The sequence below is a fragment of the Balearica regulorum genome, chromosome 7, assembly GCF_011004875.1.
Source record: "Balearica regulorum gibbericeps isolate bBalReg1 chromosome 7, bBalReg1.pri, whole genome shotgun sequence".
NCBI lineage: Eukaryota > Metazoa > Chordata > Aves > Gruiformes > Gruidae > Balearica > Balearica regulorum.
Genome location: NC_046190.1, coordinates 17,357,294 through 17,375,496, shown reverse-complemented (window position 1 = coordinate 17,375,496; position 18,203 = coordinate 17,357,294). Strand labels below are relative to the sequence as shown.

Genomic DNA, 18,203 nt, shown 5'->3' with positions numbered 1-18,203 from the left:
TGTAGCACTGTCACACTCCAGTACTTCCAGCTTACAGATTCTTTTCTCTTTGTAATGGGGCTTATACAAGAAAAAGATATAGTTCTTCATAGTTTGAGTGACAGTAACTCAGAATTATTTTAATAATAATTAAACTGTAAGAAATTGTCCATCTCTTGTTCAAGGTCTCAGGAAAGACTGCTTAATAATCATGTCCACAAGCATGCAGGCTACCTAGGATTTGGAACAAAAATTTCTGTTCTTCTGAGAAGGCATGTGCTGGTTGGAGACAGGTAATAGAGGTACCTTAATCAGGACTACAGTTATTACAGACCTGAAAGAATTACCATACTACTTATATTTGGTCATACTCAACTAATGTCAAATAATAGTTCTACCTTGCCAGTACAGCGGGAGTTAAATCAGATGCAGCATAGAGGATACCTCCCTAGAGTAAAAGCATGGCATCAGTATCAGAATAGTCAGCAAGAAATCTTTGAACCATGTATGCATATGTGTGCATGGTTTGATTATAGCTATAATTATGTGTTTGACTATGCATGCATGCTGAGGCTACTGGAGTTTTCCCTCAGGAACATGCATTTTATGTTACTTATAAATTATTTGTTTGCTATATCTAAAAGTAGTGATTCTGCTACTTATCCAAGCTTTCTCTTTGCTTCTTAAACAAAAGTTCATTGTGCTATATCTCAGTTTGTCCATTCCTTCAGCTATGTGTAATTTTCTGCAACATTTAATCCCTTTTCTATTGCCACACAATCATCACTTCAGCAATTGCCTTTGGTCTTCCTAGATGTTTATGCATATTACTCATCTATATTAAAAAAAAAATTCAAATGGCCTCACATATTTCTGAATCACTTGGGGATGTCTGTCTAGAAGCTGTCCTCCCTGCATTTCCCAAAAGAAGAATGCAGAGATGATGAGACTTAATTTAACATGTAATGATTTCCCATATTTCTTTCCACAAATAAAGGACTTGTAATTTTTTTGTATTGGCTTTCAGCATTTTAGGTAGTATCCGGCTTGCTATAGAAATGAATTTTGGCTGGATTGCTTTTAATCTGAGCTCTTTGGAAGGAAGGGAGAGTTATATCCTCTGATATTTTGTGCACACTCTTCACTTGCTATCTAAGGCCCACTCCATGTAGTTCTGGTCTGAGATTACTTTTACTGATTTTTCTAGCTTTCTGTATCAAAATGACTATACAATAAACTGGTCAGGAAAGTGAGAGTTTAAAAATCTTACCAGTTTTACGGTGAATATTGGTTGCATAGCAATTCCTGATGGCCTGATTTTTTTCGCTGTCTTTCCTGATAGCAGTCATTCTCAGGAAGCTATTTCACAGCTATGGGGTTTTTTCTTATTTAATGTAAAGGCTGCAAATTATAAGGGTAAAACATCCAGTAACATTTTTTTAAAACTATTTCAATCTGCCAAATCTGAATATTAATATTATCATAACTGTACTGTTCTAGCAAATACAATCCAGTTTCATCAGACTAACTCAGAATGTTAACCAATATCCACTATTCAAGAGTTCATATGCCTTCCTCCACAATCAATATTTTCCCACAATTTTAACAGGGGAAAAAAAAGTTCAGTCAAAGAGAGAGAAGCCTGAAACAGCTATGCCAAATCTGTTTCTGTTCTCCATTACTTGTTTCCATTTCATTATGTTATATTTTGTGGCAGTCAAATGGGTGTATGATTTGAAGATTTATTATGTAATTAATTATATGCAATTAATTTGCTGCATTCCAGGAACCCCACATAAATTTCTGCTTCTTTATTGGTTAATTTAGTTGATCAGACATTGGAAATGAGCACCTGTTAGTTGTTAGTCCTCCAGGTTCTTAAATATATATGCTTGACTTCATGCAAGTGATTAATGCCTCTGATACCAGGGGTGGTGTTCTCATGTGTAAACGCTGAAGGATTTAGCACACATACAACCGTGTTCGACACTTACAGTGCTATCGTTATGCCGGAATTTTGTCTGAATAAGGAATAGATAGGATTTGCTTAATAAATCGAGACTTGGATATGCTGTGATTGTGACAAAATGAAAAAAAAAACTTGAAAATTTTCCATCTGTATTTTGAGAAACAGAAATGCGAGTTGGCCAACTTGTCTCTAATCTGGGCTCTGAGAAGGCAGAGCCAGTGGGCCACAGTCATCTCTGATCTTTCAAAGTAGCTATTGAAAATCTTTTTCTTCTTCTGAATATTAAGTACCTTTTCCCCAGAAAAAGTGTTCAAGTGCCCTTCGTAAGATGATTTTGAGTGTCGATTAAATTAGAGAATATGGCAGCTGTGAAGAAAGTATTTTAGACTGCCCTGGAAAGCCTGATACTAAATTGGATTCCTCGTCCAAAATTCTAGCCAACAAAGCAAAGTTCACTTTGCATTTCTAATCAGAAGTCAGGCAAATCATTTGTTATTTAGCTGACAAGGACAGATTTGAGGTAAACCATTCAACCTGAGAACTGTTTTCACACAGAAGTGAAGTCAGAGTTTTGCTTGAGAAAGAATTGTAAAAACTATTATAATCCCCTTTGAATGAAGCATGAACTTCTGAAAACATGAAAATGCAGTCTGTAAAGCAAAACATCACAGTGATGTGTTACAAAATAACCTAAATAAACCAAAGACCAATCTAGTACAGAGTTCAAGGTTTTAAAGTCAGAAGTCATTTTTATGATCATCTAGTACTGCAGGTAGGCCATTCAGTTAATCACTTCAATGGTTTGAAGAACTTCACAGAAGACTCTTATTGAGGGTTTTATCCTATTCATTCTGGTTTGTTCCCCAGCAGGGTAACAGTTAGATTGTCAAATGAGAGAAAACTTTTACGTCTATCAGAATATGATTCTAGGAACTTGAAAACTAATAGGTATATTTTAAAGAGCTGTCAGTAGAAAGAATGAGGTGCACCTAAAAAAGAAAAAAATCTAATACAGAGACTATAAAATCAACCTAGGAAAGAATTCCAGGGAAACAAAGCAAACAAAAAAAAATCACCTAGATCTGAGTATTCCTTCTTATTGTTCCCACAGTCTCTGAATGCTAAGCAAACAAGAGTGAGAATATCTGTACGGTAAAGCATAAAGTATTTTTAAAAATAAATTATCCATATTGTGAAAAAAAGGAATCATATTGTAAAGCAAAATTATAAAGACCTGAAAGAAAGCTGGAGATAGAGGAAGCCAGAGAAGAAAAACTACAGTACAGCAGGCTTTGTTCGAAAATACAGGGCTCTGTGTATGTACCGCGAGTAATGGCAGACTTGGATACTTCTGACCATAGCTGCAGAAAGGGGCTCTCTTGGAGAAGGGGCCTCACACCTGAAAGGAGCTGATAGCGAAGATGGAGGTGAACAAATCTAGGACTTAGACTGCAACGTTTCAAAGGAGCAACGCCTTTCTTTGGTTAGCAGGCAAAGCCCAGAATATTTTGGCAACACGGAGAAGTGTGTAATATTTCTTCGCACAATACAATGTCAATAGTAAAGGTAATAATAAATCAGTTTTATGACAGATCCATCCAAAGGTATTGTACTGTCTGTGATTTTACTTTGATGCTTGTATTTCATAGAAATATGCCTGAGGAGGAGACGCAGTTGCTCTTACAAACACAGGCTGTTGATGTTGACTTTGTATTTCATGCACTTCAAGGGCTTGCAAGATTAAGAAAAGCCTACAGTTTTACCTAATGCAAGCACAGATGTGGAAATACAGTATCATCTTCTGTATCCATTTGAACTCTGTGTAAACTCAAGATTGCTAAATGGTTTTCAGGGTTTTGACACATAACTCATTGCAAAAAAAGTGGTTCAAGCTCCTTCATTAGTGAAGTTTTGTAAGTGGGAGAGAAATGTCAGTCCGTCTTTCCTCAGCTAAAGTCAGTTTATCAGAATTGTCATTGACATGGCATAGCCATTATATAATAGCCTGGGATTTCAAAATACTCTGCACACATACTATAAAATGTCTAATCATGCAGATGTTGTCTTTGTAGAGTAAGATAGTGTGATTATCCTTTGCCATACAATCATATATTTAAGTTTTAGTCATAATGGTAATTATGTTTGATGAGCAGGAATCTAGATTTTATATTAAAACAGCAGCAAAAAAGAAAATTCCAACAACCTTAAAGATAATTAATTGACTACTAAGAAACATTTATAGCTTTATACAAGTTTAGTCAGCCAAGAATTGAACACAGTTAATTAACAGTGTTCTGTCTTTTATAGTCTTCAGACTTGAATAAAATTTTTGGACAAAACCTGAGCTGCAATTTCAGTTCTGCACAGTGCAGATTCTCTTATAGCTCCAGTCCAACAAGGATCTAGGTTTAGATTTAAAGAAAAGAAAGAGAAGTTGTAAAGAGATCTGAATAGCAAATCCAAAACTTGAGTCCATGTCCCTTTGTTCAAAGCCTTGGAAACCTGAACTCCCCAGTTATGTCACTGATTGCTCTGCTCCTAGGGGCACCTGCACTTTTGCTTCATAACAGCCCCAGCATTTCCAAGTATAAGCAAATAATTTCCCAGATCCTGCTTGTGCCCATCTGGAATCTAGAAACTAGACAGATTATCAACTCTCATCTCATAGGAGGCCTAGAAAATACACAAGCTCTGAGCAACTCTTACACACATTAAAAGTATGTATACAATTTTTTCTAAAATGTTGTTGCAACTGGTTTTGTTTTTAGAATTGTACTCAAATTTTATATAAAAGCCTTGTGATTAGAGTACGTAGGCAGTGGCATGCCAGAATCAAATGCCTACATCTCCTGCCATCCATTAGTGTGCTAAAATCACTAGCCTGAGTGGATTTGTGCCACCCTGTGGTACAAAATGGGAGATTTGTAGAGCCAGGGAGAGCATCATGTAGCGTACTGACTAGGGTGCCCATTTAGAAAGGACAACTCTTGAGGCTCAGCTCCCTGCACCAAGCACTGGCTCTGCATTTTGTGTTCAACAGCCAGTCGATGACAAATAACTTGGCTGTGAAAACATCAGTGTTCTCCTTCCTGGCTGAGTGGTTTTAATCCAATAGCTAATAACAAGTAAGTAAATAACCTGTGGACACTGGTGTGGACCCAAAGGTTGTCTCAGAACTCTGGTCCTGGAACTGTACCCTGCTAGTGGAAGGCAGAAAGAGAGGAGACTGAGAAGATGCCTCTTGTGAAACAGAAACATTGTCAATATTCCTAACTGAGAAAAATAAGGCAATATGAAGATGAGGAATCACTGCACAAATAATTGGGCTACCAAATGCAAGAGAAAACCATGCACAGCATCAATTTGGCATTTGTTTTTCAAAAAAAGTCTTTTCATTTTTAAGTGAATGATGCTTAGTTAACCCCCTTTAGTCTCTAGATCATGGTGGAGCCCATCTGTAGCCCTGTGTAAGGAATCTGCTCTCTTGAATGTGATGGGGTTTGAAAAAAACTGCAGCGTGCAGCACTCCTCTTGGCGAGCTTCAGGAATGAACAAGAGATCGTGGTTTCATCTCTGAGGCACTTAATCAGGTGATGAATTCTGACTTTTCATATCTAGTTTGAAGACCAGATGTCTGGCACCATGGCATTTAAATTGTATATAATCAAATCCTGTATTATGTCTAGTCTTTAGGTGTGTAGATAGGTTCAGCTTCAATGAACTGTGGATGTGCAGAGTTAATCATTGATAAATGAATACATATGGTTACATACTTCCTGAGCTGGGGACAGAGCACTTGGGCACTATCCCATCCTATGTGCCCTTTATGTAACTTTATGAATACCCATGGTTGTATGTTTGTATGTATATACACTCACATATATAAATATATATATGTGAAAAGCTCTACTCTGCTGAAATCAATGGCCACGTTCCTTTCAGCTTCAATAGAAATGACGGTCTGAATCTGTGTACACTTTACTGCATCTTTTTGCATGATTTACAAGCCGTGAGAAATATATATTATACAGCTTTTTAATTTATTAGATTGTTTTTATATTTTAAGGAAGGTAATAAATTTTTCTAGGATCAAATGTATTATTTGGTAAAGAGTACCGGTGGAAATTAGACTAAATGTTCCAGTAACAGCCAGACAAATTCAATCAGAAATTAATCCAATGTGAATTAGTTCAAAGAGAAGCTGAAATATAACTCTGACAATAACAATGATTTTATATTTTGTGGTTTTATATCAGATTTAAACACTCTAACTTCACAAATAAAAAGCATTTCAATAAATGCTCTTTGTCTTGGGAAGTAGTTGGCCAGTGAAACATCTTGAATTTCTTGAGATTTTATGGCTGGATCATTCATGAGTTTGTAGATGTGGTTAATCTAAAATATGCATGTGCTAAGTACCAGAGGAAGAATCAGGAATCAGCTCCCAATTCCATCAGCTTCCGATGTCTTCTTTTAATTTTTTTTTAATTTTTTTTAAATAATTTTAGACGTTTTCTTATGCCACTTTCTGCATCTCTAAGATAGGAATAGTAAATTCCTTCCCTTTGAAAAAACATGTTGAGACATGTAAGTAAAAAGTGCTATGTAAGAGTTTTGGATTATTATGGTAATTCAAGAGATAATGAATGTCATCCTGCAAAATAACTCAGAAAGTATTACATGGAATACTAAATGTTTTTTAAATTCTTGAGTTTGAGTTGCTGTTCGGTTTCTAAGCCTCAACATGCTTTGTTTGAAACTTCTTTTGAAATAATTTCTACCTGTTTCAGCAGTTTTGACTTTGCTGCAGACACGGCACAATAGTTGCTTTACAGTGAGTTAGACTGCTTGTCAAACGTAAACCCTAGATTTTCATTTCCTTACATTTCGCTGCTGACGCTGTTCAACTATCTATCAGTTAGATGATTTCCTGTCAGACAAATGGCCGTTGACATGTCTGCCAATCAGTTCTGTTCCTACAAATTTCCAAGTTTAAGAAATCAGATTCAGTTTTAGGCACTATTTTAAGAGAATGAACTATTTCATTAAATAAGAAAAAGCAAATCTTTTGGTTTGTACAGTTCCAATTTTCACTGCTTGTATAACAACTTACAAGTTCTCTCAACACGGGACACAGCATTGAACTGAAGCACAACTGAGATATAACATCACATACTCTTGTGAACATCAGCAAGAGTAGACTTTCCAGTGAACACAGGAAAAGGATTTGAAGGTGCGCTACACTTAGATGTCGCTACTCCAGATTTTGAGGGCTTACTCCACCTTTTGCATACTGCACCTAGTTGCAGAAATATCTCCTCTGCTCCTTTCTCTTTAAGATGGCCTGATTACAGTCAATAAATAGACATGTATGCAGTCCCTGTTGCAGTATTTAGACCAAAATGAAAACCTTGTCGCAGTTCTACAGTCCTCACGTGAATTGCACTCTAAGATAAATTTTCAGATGTGCTCAAACATTTTATAATTCTGAAGAGAAACATTCTGATAGCATGCTTTTGCCTGTTTCAAGATAGCTACATCTTAACCTGACTTAGGTTTAACACGTTTGGTAAATGGATGAAAGGCAAACTGAATGCTTAGACTTAAAAATGATGTCATAACCTCTTGTTTTTCTTCATTTCATTAAGAACATTTACAATTAAACTTTGTGTATATGGATTTAATTGTGAAATCCACAGTGGGTGTAATAAACAAGCTTTAGTCACATTAAAGTTGAATTGTTCTCAAAAAAATATCAAACTCAATCTCTGCAAAAAGCGTTTTTATATTTTAAAAGAAATGTAAAATAGAGATTTTATGTCTGCTGTAAAAAGAAACAATAAAATTATTCGTAATCACAGTTTTGTTCATTAAAGTGTCCATCAAAAGCTAAAGAAGAATATTTAAGCCTGCAGTAGTCAGACTGTGCTGTTACTGCACTGGATTCATAATATGTACTATGGTATTTTGATTATGTTTTTTATCCAAAGATCACTGAAACCTTCTTTTCTGGGACTTAATGGGAAGAGAGAGAGATTTAACATCACCAAATGGATCCGCAGTATCTAGTGGAACAACAGAGAAAATACATCAAAAACCTTAAATTATTGCTTAACAAAGAACAGACAGACCCGATAAAAGAAACTGAAGATTCCATTTTGATTATGTTTCAAGAAACATTGTTATCACTTTATGCTGCAAACTCATTTTAGAATGCAGCAAAAATATTCTCTTTGAAAGTAGTGTGAAATTCAACAGTAACTTAACTCTTTTACTCTTCTTGTTATTTATTGCTTCCAGGGGTAAGGAGATTGGACATGATATAGATTTTTTGATCACCAATCCAGGACCAAGAGAAGATGATGAACTTCTGCATAAAGTTGTTGACTTATGGAAAAAGCAGGTATGAACTAAATAATATTTGGCCAAAGAAAGACATATTCTAATAGCACTGAATTAAGCCTACATAGTGCTTAAAGAATGTTGACTCAATTTTACAAATGACTGTAATATTTTGAAACTGAATATTGCTCTATTTGGTTATTAATCATGATGACCTAGGTGAATCCTCCAGCTCTGAATGCTGAAGTTGAAGGTTGTATCAGAAGTACTCTATACACATTCTATTATATCTTACCCTAAGAATATGCAGCTTGTCAGAGGTAAGAAATCAAGCTAGGGGGAGTTTTGAGTGGCACAGCAAAACTGTTCTTATAATTTGAAACAAATCTGTATTTGTTTAATTATTCCTTGAGATGGGAGTAGGTTCTCCCAAGAGGAACTACTTCAGGGAGCTCCAGCTTTAAGTGTAGTGGATTTGGGTGACCTTATGGTGTGAAGGTGAGCAAGTCTGAAAGCTTAGGTACCAAAGCCCTGGAATTCTGGCTTCCTTTCACCCCATAGATTAGCTTTTTTTCCTGGCTTCCATTGGAATATTGTTAAAATTGACATAGTCTTCCATTATGTCTGGGTTTGGAAGAATGCACACATTTCAGAGAGGAATATTTTGTCTCAGGGTTTTGGTTTTTGTTTGGTTGGTTGTTGTTGTGGTGTTTTGTTTTTTTTTTTTCTCTTCAGCTTTCTTCAGTTTGAGGCAGCTTTGAAGTTGGAAGAGTCTGAATTATAACAGGTGCAGGTATCTCAAAATATTCCTGGGTCAGAAATATAGTATGTTGGGAATAATAAGCTTTTGTTTCTCTTTCTACCTTTCTAGCCAGCTAAGATATTTTTCAACTTTAACTACCTGTACTGTTCAAAGGAATTGAGTACGTTTCAACAAGTAAAAGGTCAACACTCTGTCTCAGGTGAATCAGCAAATGCTCCATCGCTAAGTCAAGTCAGCTTTCAGTGCATATAGCCTAAAGAGAATGCTTTTGAATTGATTCTTGAACTATGTACTTTAATTACTGTATAATGGGCTAACATATGAAAGACATTAAAAACATCCAACCAGACAAAACTTATCAACTGTACAAAGTTGTCTGTTTCAAGCTGGTCACGTTGGCTTTAATGAAAGGACTTAAAATTTTTTTTTTCCTAGTAAAATACAACCTTAGCTGAATTCCGCTTCCTTCAGCTGACTTTTGATCTTTGACATGTTAACACATGGTTATTAATTTCTTAGATTTCTGTGACTTCCATCATAATTCTTTACAGAAAGTGTATGTATTGAAGTAGATTGCTAGCAGGTGTAATTTATCATACTCCAATGAAAAGCAATGAAGCTGTGGTAATTAATGAGCACTGAGGAGCTACTCTATTTTTATCTTTTTATTATTTATGTAAAGTTTCTTTCTCAGTAATTCTACTCCCTTTATTCTGAGAAAACTTACATTTCTTCTTGGATGCTCTCCTTCTGCCTTCTTAAGCAGACTTGAACCTTGAGGAAGCCATGTGCAGGTCCTTCAAAAATCCTGTTTTATTATCACACAGCAAAAAGGAAAACTGATGACAGGCTGAGGCTACAGCCTGCCCCGAGTGCAGCTTTTCATTCCTTCTCCCATTCCATCACACTCCAGTTACATTAATGAGAACAATGGCTGTGATCGGAGAAGTCTGGCAACTGCTGAAGCTTTTCAGGTCACTCTAGGCTGCTTTCGTTAAATGGAATTGAAAGGAAAGAAATAGAAAAATTGTTCTTGCTGTTTTTTTTTTCTTAAGGATAAAATTTGGGAGAAGTGAGTGAAGGGAGAGTTTGGGAGGTCAAGGGCGGCCAAGGATTTGATGAAAATATTAGGATTCCTCTAGGGATCCCAGCATGAAGAAAATGTTAGAAGAGGAGATGCACAATGGCCATAGAAAGCAAACGCAAACAAGATGGGGATTATTTAAAACTATGGACAAATATTTTCTGTGTTCTGTTTGTCCTCCAGAATATTTATGGCTTATACTACTAGCTATACTGCCTCTCTACTGTGGCAGTTGTAATATACAGGCTTTTACCAACACTAGTGAAAAATAAGCTGCCAGCAAAATCAAAATGCAAAAAAGAAAGAGAGGAATTATACTCCTCTTGCCTTTTTATTACCTTTGATTTCTAAGGGGGAGAAGGGGATACAAAAAAACCCCCAAACCTAAAGCATTTTTATACTTTTTGACAGACAACACCTGTTGTCTGCTTCACAGCTTTCCACTTTTGTGCTACCGCTTCAAAACCCAAATTCATCAAAGAACATCACTGAGGTCATGATGTTGAATTTCTTTTGGCAGCTCTTAGTGAAGGATTCTGCAATGTTTAACTTCTAAACTATGAACCTCAGCCTTATTTAAATAGTTTAAAAGGGCCTTTTTCTTCGCTGAAAAGTTTAATGTAGCAAGGTCATTCTATTGAAAGCTGTCGAAAACTAAGTGGTTAAATCAACATCATCATGCTCTTTGATGCAGCATCATGAGGGATAAATGGGTCAAGGCATAGAGAACACAGTCTCCATTGAGCTTTAGAGTGGCAAAAGCTGCAATGCAGTACACAGATTTTGGTTTTAATGGTTCCAAAAAACTTCATAATGAAAGTAAGAAATTACTTCTGTGGGTTAGGGCTTGGAAGTCTGTGGACAAACAGGCTGAGCCATCTGTGTCAATGCAGCTTCATTCACATACTGTATAAAGACATTTCATTTTTTGCTAAATCCTATATAGCTATATTTAGCACTGTTCCTGTTGTTATATATGTACTTTCAACAAAGGAAGAAATACATTACTACAGGCATCTCTGTACTCTTCATTTTCTCCTTTGTATTCATGTAAGTACAATATTGCATTTTTCTTTTGGCTATTAGGAAAATGAGGAATGTAGATGTCTGTCTGTGCTTACTTATTTTAGTATATTAGTGGTCTGGGTTAGACTCTATTATTCACCCTTGCCGAGGTGAACAGGTCAGGAAGGGGAAGGCTTGATGTTCCATTAAGGTAGATGGTGAGAAGCAAGTAACCAGTCTCACTTTTTCATTGCTAGACACAGTTTTTTGTAAACAGAGCTCACAGAACAGAAGGACATTCACTATTGAGTGACAGCTGGATTCCAGCAGCAACAAAACCTGTTTCTAAGACAAGATACAGAAATGGTTAAGAGGCCGGAACAGAGAACTTACTTTTTTCAGATGAATGCCCTGTCCATAAGGATGCAGAACTCCGTTCTGAACACATTGTCTCACCTTTTGACTCAATGCGTTATGATTTTTTTGTTGTATTCTGGCTCAGCTTCAGCAGGAGCTGAGAACATTCTCACCTAAAATAGACTATTGTGTGGTGGTTAGACCATTGGACACGAGAGAACTTGGCTGAAATCACTTTAGGCAGAGGATGGGGCTGAATCTGATTGTCCTGCTTGTGAGGTTATTGCATAAAGTAGGCAGAAGTGTCCACATCCTGTGATGTTTTAAGTGAAGGTCCAGGCAGCTGTGGCATTTCTTACGACATCTGATCTTTCTGGTGTGTATTGTTTATCTGTATGTGGGTATCTATCCATCTTGCCCACCAGTGCAAATGCTCATGGCATAGAGAGGGGGAAACATCTTAATTCCTGGACTCTGGTGCTGGTCTTTCCATTGCTGTCAAAACCAGGCTGTTCAGGACAGGCCCAGAATTAGACCAGTCCAAGGTACAGGAAACTTCAAGATGAAAAAGGGACTAAGGGAGCAGCATAGTTATGCTGCGAAGTTTTGTATTGCTGATCAAGCCTTTGATGACATTTGCTAATGATTCCTCACCCTAACAAACCTGACTCCTCCCAGGCATCAGTTCCTTGAGCTGTTTCACTTTATAGATTTCCACCTGTCTCATCTAGGTAGAGATTTTTCTGAATTAACATGCCTATATCCTATCTTGGATTAGCTATAGGTTTTTCACTGGAAAAAAAAAAAATAATCCAGTTTCAGTTTATTAAACCATCTGAGAAGGAAATTAAGAGCAACAACATACACAGATTTCAGAACAACATACTGGATTACATTTTCAGGTGGTATAAAATAGTCCTACTTCGCTTTAACAGAATTAATCCAGCTACTAGCATTCCGAATAATGACAGTTTGTAACATTAAAAATAGGATAGGACTTAATTCAATTAAAAATGATAAATAATGCTAATGACCATATTTGGATTGATTTTTCAGCTATCGATTACATATTTTTTCTAAAAATTCACATTTTTCCTCAGTTTGATCATGGATTTACTCCAATATCAATGTTATTGATGTGCCAGCACTCAGTGTTTCTACGTGCATAATTATTCTAAGAAAGGAAAATTGTTGTGGGTATTAACATAACTGCCCTAAAAAAATACATTTGGTTATGATTGTGTTGTAAATTTGAGAAATGAAAATACCCACATTTTAAAACTTGATTGTAAACAAGATCTATAGCATTTTATGGTGTATAGATCAACCTGAAATTTGCAAAGAACTGCAGATTCCCTGACACAGAGTAATGAGAAGGCTGCTGTTTTGCAGTAGCAGTAGTCAAAACTTCACACAATCTTCATAGCTGACTGCCCCTTCAGGCAATACTTTTGCGAAGTGTACAGAAGTGCCATTTCAGCTTTACTTTATGGGGTGATGGTGATGTCCAGTGCCTAATCAAATTCAGTTAATTGGAAATATGATCTCATTGGATATGACCTAGGCTTTGGCTCCTATTTCAAGGTGGTATCCTGGCTTTGAATCAGGTTTCAACTTCTTGTTGAATTCAGCACTTGTGTAATTATTGCCTGATAGCATTTTTTTTAAGTTGAAGTAGATGTTTACTAATTCCTATTAGGTTTAGAAATTACCCAGCCAACAAACTATGAAATAACACTACAGAGTAACCCAGAGGAATAACTAGAAATATCTTTCTAGACACACTTGCTAACTGTCGCCATCTGCAAATACTTAAAATGTATTCATTTCATTCATTTCAAAATGTAGAAGACATGGCCTAGTCAGCAAGGGAAAATGGCAGTAGGAAGGCTACAATAATGATCTGATGTAACCTCTTCATGATTGCTTGATGTTACCTCTAGGCGACCCCAGGGAGTGTTCCCTTGATGTTCCTAAATATGAAAATAGGATGAGACAAAAAAGAGAGAAGGGACCCATCTTTAAAAGCTGTGATTTAACAGGCAGAATTTGTACTCTTCAAGCAGCTGAGAGATTTCAAAGGGAGGAAGGACCTTTTTTTATAAGTGTGGTATCCATGTAAAGGGAAATTCTTCATTTTTAATGTGGACAATATAGCAAACACATTTCAAATCTACCCTGTTTTCATTTACAACTATATATTCCTGTAATGAGTAGCAAGCTGGAAAAAAAAATACTCTGAAAACTAAGTAAAGCTGATGCAGAAGAGATCATCTATAAGATGATAACACAGCTGTGTTAGAATGAAAATATTGGTGAAGCAGAGGATACAATGTATGACTAAAAGTTAAAAATGAATGTCTGAAAAGGTCCGAGTATTTTATAGCAAGGCCATTTTATCTATTACACACACTCAGGTAATACATAGTCATATGTCCTCAAGAGTTTACAGCCTAAAAATCCAAGTATGGGGTACTGGTGGCCATGTGCAACTATCCCCAGACCTCACTGAGATAAAACACTCCCTAGGTGCTGATCTGCTCGCCTGTGAAGAGAGAAACCACTGCAGGCTGCGATTTCTTGCTAGATTTCTCAGGTGGTCAGAAACAAAATTCCTAAGACTTCCCACCTATAGTAGGAATTCCATTCCTTTTGTAGTCTATCTAAAGATGTGCTTTGATTCCTAATTTCTTGCACCAAAACTGAGGAGATTTCAACTTCATTTGAACAAAGAGGACACAAACACCGCTATAGACTGGCAAATGTGGTGATCTGAGCACAATGTGTTTGTATTTTTTATTATTTTACCAAAATCTAGTTAGGATTCTGCCTCGGGAAATAAATTATTTAATAGATTTGTTCTGGGATATGCTGTGTGATGCCCCAAGTGTCAAAGAGCAAAAAGGAAAATGAAGCAAAAGATGAGAAAGCACTGATGGAGTAGCTAGATGATTTTTATAGAGAATGGGAAGAATGTAAGTCCTTAATAAAAGCTTGAAGTCATCAATTAATGGTCAATGATCAATGAGATTAAAGCATTTTTTAGCATTAAAAGCAACAAAATTAACCTAAAGGCAGGCATAGTTTCATCAAAAAGAGTGAGATAATAAGCAGTTATGCATTAACATTCCAAAGCTGTTTTGAGTCTATATTTGGAAATAGCAAGCATCAGTGCCTTGTGATGTTGGGGTAAAATTAAGAAAAAAATTACTATGCTTTAAAGATGGATGTGAGAGAGCACCTGCTAAAATTAAGCATTTTCAAATCAGCAGACTTGGAAACTAGTAATCCAAGAGAATGAGCTACATAAGGAGTTTTCTCATATTAGTTTATAATAAATCTTCAAAATCAGGAAAAATTCCAAAGAAGTGAAAGAACGTCAATGCAAGTCAAATAGTTATCGTTAAAAAGAGTTGGCCCAGTGACCATAAAACAGCCTGTGACTGATTCCCAGTAAAATAATGGGATCACTAATTTGGAACTATCATCAACAAAAACCTGGAGGCTGAAAGTATAATAATACCTATCAATGTCTCTTCATGGAAATCATATCTTCTTAAGTGTTTTTGTTATGCTTTTTTTTTGTCAGAATTATAGCTCTGAGTGATAAAAGTAATTTTATTGCTGTAAAGTATTCACTAAGGTATTTAACATATTATCAAGTAAAGTTACCACACTTGCAGTATATAAAATAAATAATCAAAACCTGGTGTTTTATATGGAGATTTTCTTCCAAAAATCAGGTCGTTGTCACTTGTGTTCATAAGAGGTCTGACCGGGAGACCATTGTAGTTAACAATCAACAGCCATCAAATAAAAGCACTTGTATACACTCTCAGTTCAATACTGCAATTAAAAAAACCCCACCCCAAACCCAAAAGGCCCCCACAAAACTAATGTGATTCTTTACCATATTTTAAGGGATATGTTAACGAAAAGTGAGGAGGCATTCTTCACCATGCTTTTTTGTGGTGAAACTAGTATAAGAATTCCTAGTCCAGAGGAAGGAGAATGTGTAAACATTTGAGGGACTTCAAAGAAGAGACAAAAAATTGATCCAAGAACCTAAAGAAATCCTAATTATGGAAATTTTAAGAAGCTGAGTCTATTCATCTCATCAGTGAGCAATCTGAGAAGTGGGTTTGATCAATGCGTAGGTTTAAAGAAATGTAAAAGGAGATATGCACTATTGTTGCTAACCATTATAATGTAGTTAAATTTCTTTTTGCAAAGGCAAATCTCAGAAGACTCTACTTCCTGTGAAATCAGGAGCTTAGAGGAGGCAGTCACAGTGGTCTCCTATATTTTATTAATCTAAATTAAGGCTGAGTGTCCCAGGACTTAGGCACACATCCAAATGTTTTCATCATGTGGAACTGCTCACTGAAAGCAGTTTTATGCCAGCTGAGCCCTCCTGCTTGTCTAGGTTTCGGCTGGGATAGAGTTAATTTTCTTACTAGCAGCTGGTATAGTGCTCTGGTTTGGATATAAGATGAGAATGATGTTGATAGCACACTAATATTTCAGTTGTTGCCAGGCAGTCAGGGACTTTTCAGCTTCTCATCCTGGCCTGCCAATGAGAAGGTGGGGAGTGCACAAGAATCTGGGAGAGGACGCAGCCAGGACAGCTGACCCAAACTGGCCAAAGGGATACTCCATACCATATGACATCATGCTCAGTATATAGCTGGGGGAGTTGACTGAGAGGTGGTGCGGCTCAGGAACTCGCTGAGCATTGGCTTCAGGTGGTGAGCAATTGTGCTGTGCATCATTTTTGTATATTATTATGTAATAATAATAATAATAATATTTTCCTTTTCTGCCCTATTAAACTGTCTTTATCTCAACCCATGATTTTTACCTTTTTCTTTTCGATTCTTTCCGCCATCCCACTGGGGGTGAGGGGGGAGTGAGCGAACAGCTGTGTGGTTGTTTTAGCTGCCTGCCGGGTTAAGCCACGACACTGCTAGAGATGGCTTCATTGACACTGAGCAGTGTTGTATTATTACGTATCAAGCTCCATTTCTATTCTGAAGACTCAAGGATGATTGAAAGAAGCAGTGCGATGGACAATATCTGCTTTATTTCTTTGTTATTGTGTATTCAACATTTTGTATTCTTTAAAATGGATGTGCTAGGCAGCAGAGAAAGGGATGGTGCTCCTTGCCTTGTCCCAGTTGCTGTGCTTGGGGTGCTGAGAGGTTTTCTGGCTGGTGAGGGGAGATTGCCCTTTACCTGAGGGCAGCTGAGCATGCAGAGCTCTAAGAAGCTTTGAGAATTCAGAGTAAGTCTGAGATGTCCAGGAAATCAGTAGCCTTGGAAGCTGCCTAGAAATGCAAAGAACAGGCACAAAGACAGGCCTGAGGAATGACAGAAAGATGCTTTTCCTAAGGGCCTAGAAGGGATAGTGCAGAGTTTATGGCAACCCCGGGAGCCATTGAAAAGTTGCTGGCTACAGAGCAAGGATGGAAGAAAGTACTGCCTCTTTCCACCCAGTCCTTCCTACAGTGCTGGGTTAGAAGGAAGTGATTTACAATGCTCTATTACTTCCATTTTTCTCATTGTCAGTGTTCTTTATTATAAAAAGAAAATCTCGTTTATGCTTTAGTAAAATCTGTCTCTTGAGGATCAATAGTTTTTTGGTGCACTCACTTCAAACAAAAGGTAAAAGCAGGGCCATTCCACGTCTCTGGAGACTCCAGATCTTGTCACAAGGAAATCTTACACAACAGACAAAGTCTGAATGCTCTGTTTGGAATCTGTCAGCAAGACTGTGCTTCGGACTAATCTGTTTTTCTAGATGTCTTTCAAATGGGAAAGCATCAATCCCTACCAAGAAATTTCTGTTGACATCAACTGCAAAAGGATGGAGGGGAAGAATTGCAAATATTGTCTCCTCAGTACAGGGCAGGACATTGCCACTATCAGATGGCTACCACTGCAGATTTCCATCCAAGCATCTGCTATATTTTTCCAAAAGCCACAGCTGTTTCTTTTCTCTGCTTAGCTCAGATTTGGCTCTGCACAGTACTGTTTTAACTAAAACTGCATTTTATATGATTTTTTTAAAACAACTGTATAGAAACTCTGGAATTACAGTAAAAGCAGTCCAGCAATTCAATATGAGCAATGTCTTCTCTTTAGGGCTTACTCCTATACTGTGATATGATTGAATCAACATTCGTAAAGGAACAGCTACCAAGCAGAAAAGTTGATGCCATGGATAATTTTCAGAAGTGTTTTGCAATTTTAAAATTATATCAGCCAAGAGTAGACAACAGCAGTTACAACATGTCAAAAAAATTTCATATAGAAGTCAAAGACTGGAAGGCAATCCGTGTGGATCTAGTCATAACCCCCTTTGAGCAATATGCCTATGCTCTGTTAGGCTGGACAGGCTCCAGGGTAAGTAACCACAACAGTCTATGTTTTCTTAGCACTGCTAACCTATTTTTGCTGTTGCAGGACCACCCAGAGTTCACGGTTTACAAAAAATGTTCCTTCTCTCCACACGTCACATTTCATGCTGTCATCAACCTGTGATCATAGGTTGGAGTTGATCACTGACATTTATGGATGTCTCTCTAGAGGAGTTAACATCTATTTTCCTCAAAGCTCAGTGTTTAGGTTCACGGACTGAAGAGCTATATTTTCAGTCGGTTGCATTGTCTTTTTACATCATACTGGTATTAAGATACAATTTA

The 18,203-nt window shown here is 36.9% G+C and overlaps 1 protein-coding gene across 1 annotated transcript in view; it reads left to right on the top strand.

Moving 5' to 3' along the window:
• Window positions 1–18,203, top strand: part of DNTT (DNA nucleotidylexotransferase) — a 94,150-nt gene that overhangs the window by 48,843 nt on the left and 27,104 nt on the right. The window contains exons 8-9 of the mRNA XM_075758203.1: window positions 8,249–8,351; window positions 17,644–17,904. Coding sequence (XP_075614318.1) covers window positions 8,249–8,351; window positions 17,644–17,904 — 364 coding nt within the window. The remainder of the gene's footprint in view (window positions 1–8,248; window positions 8,352–17,643; window positions 17,905–18,203) is intronic.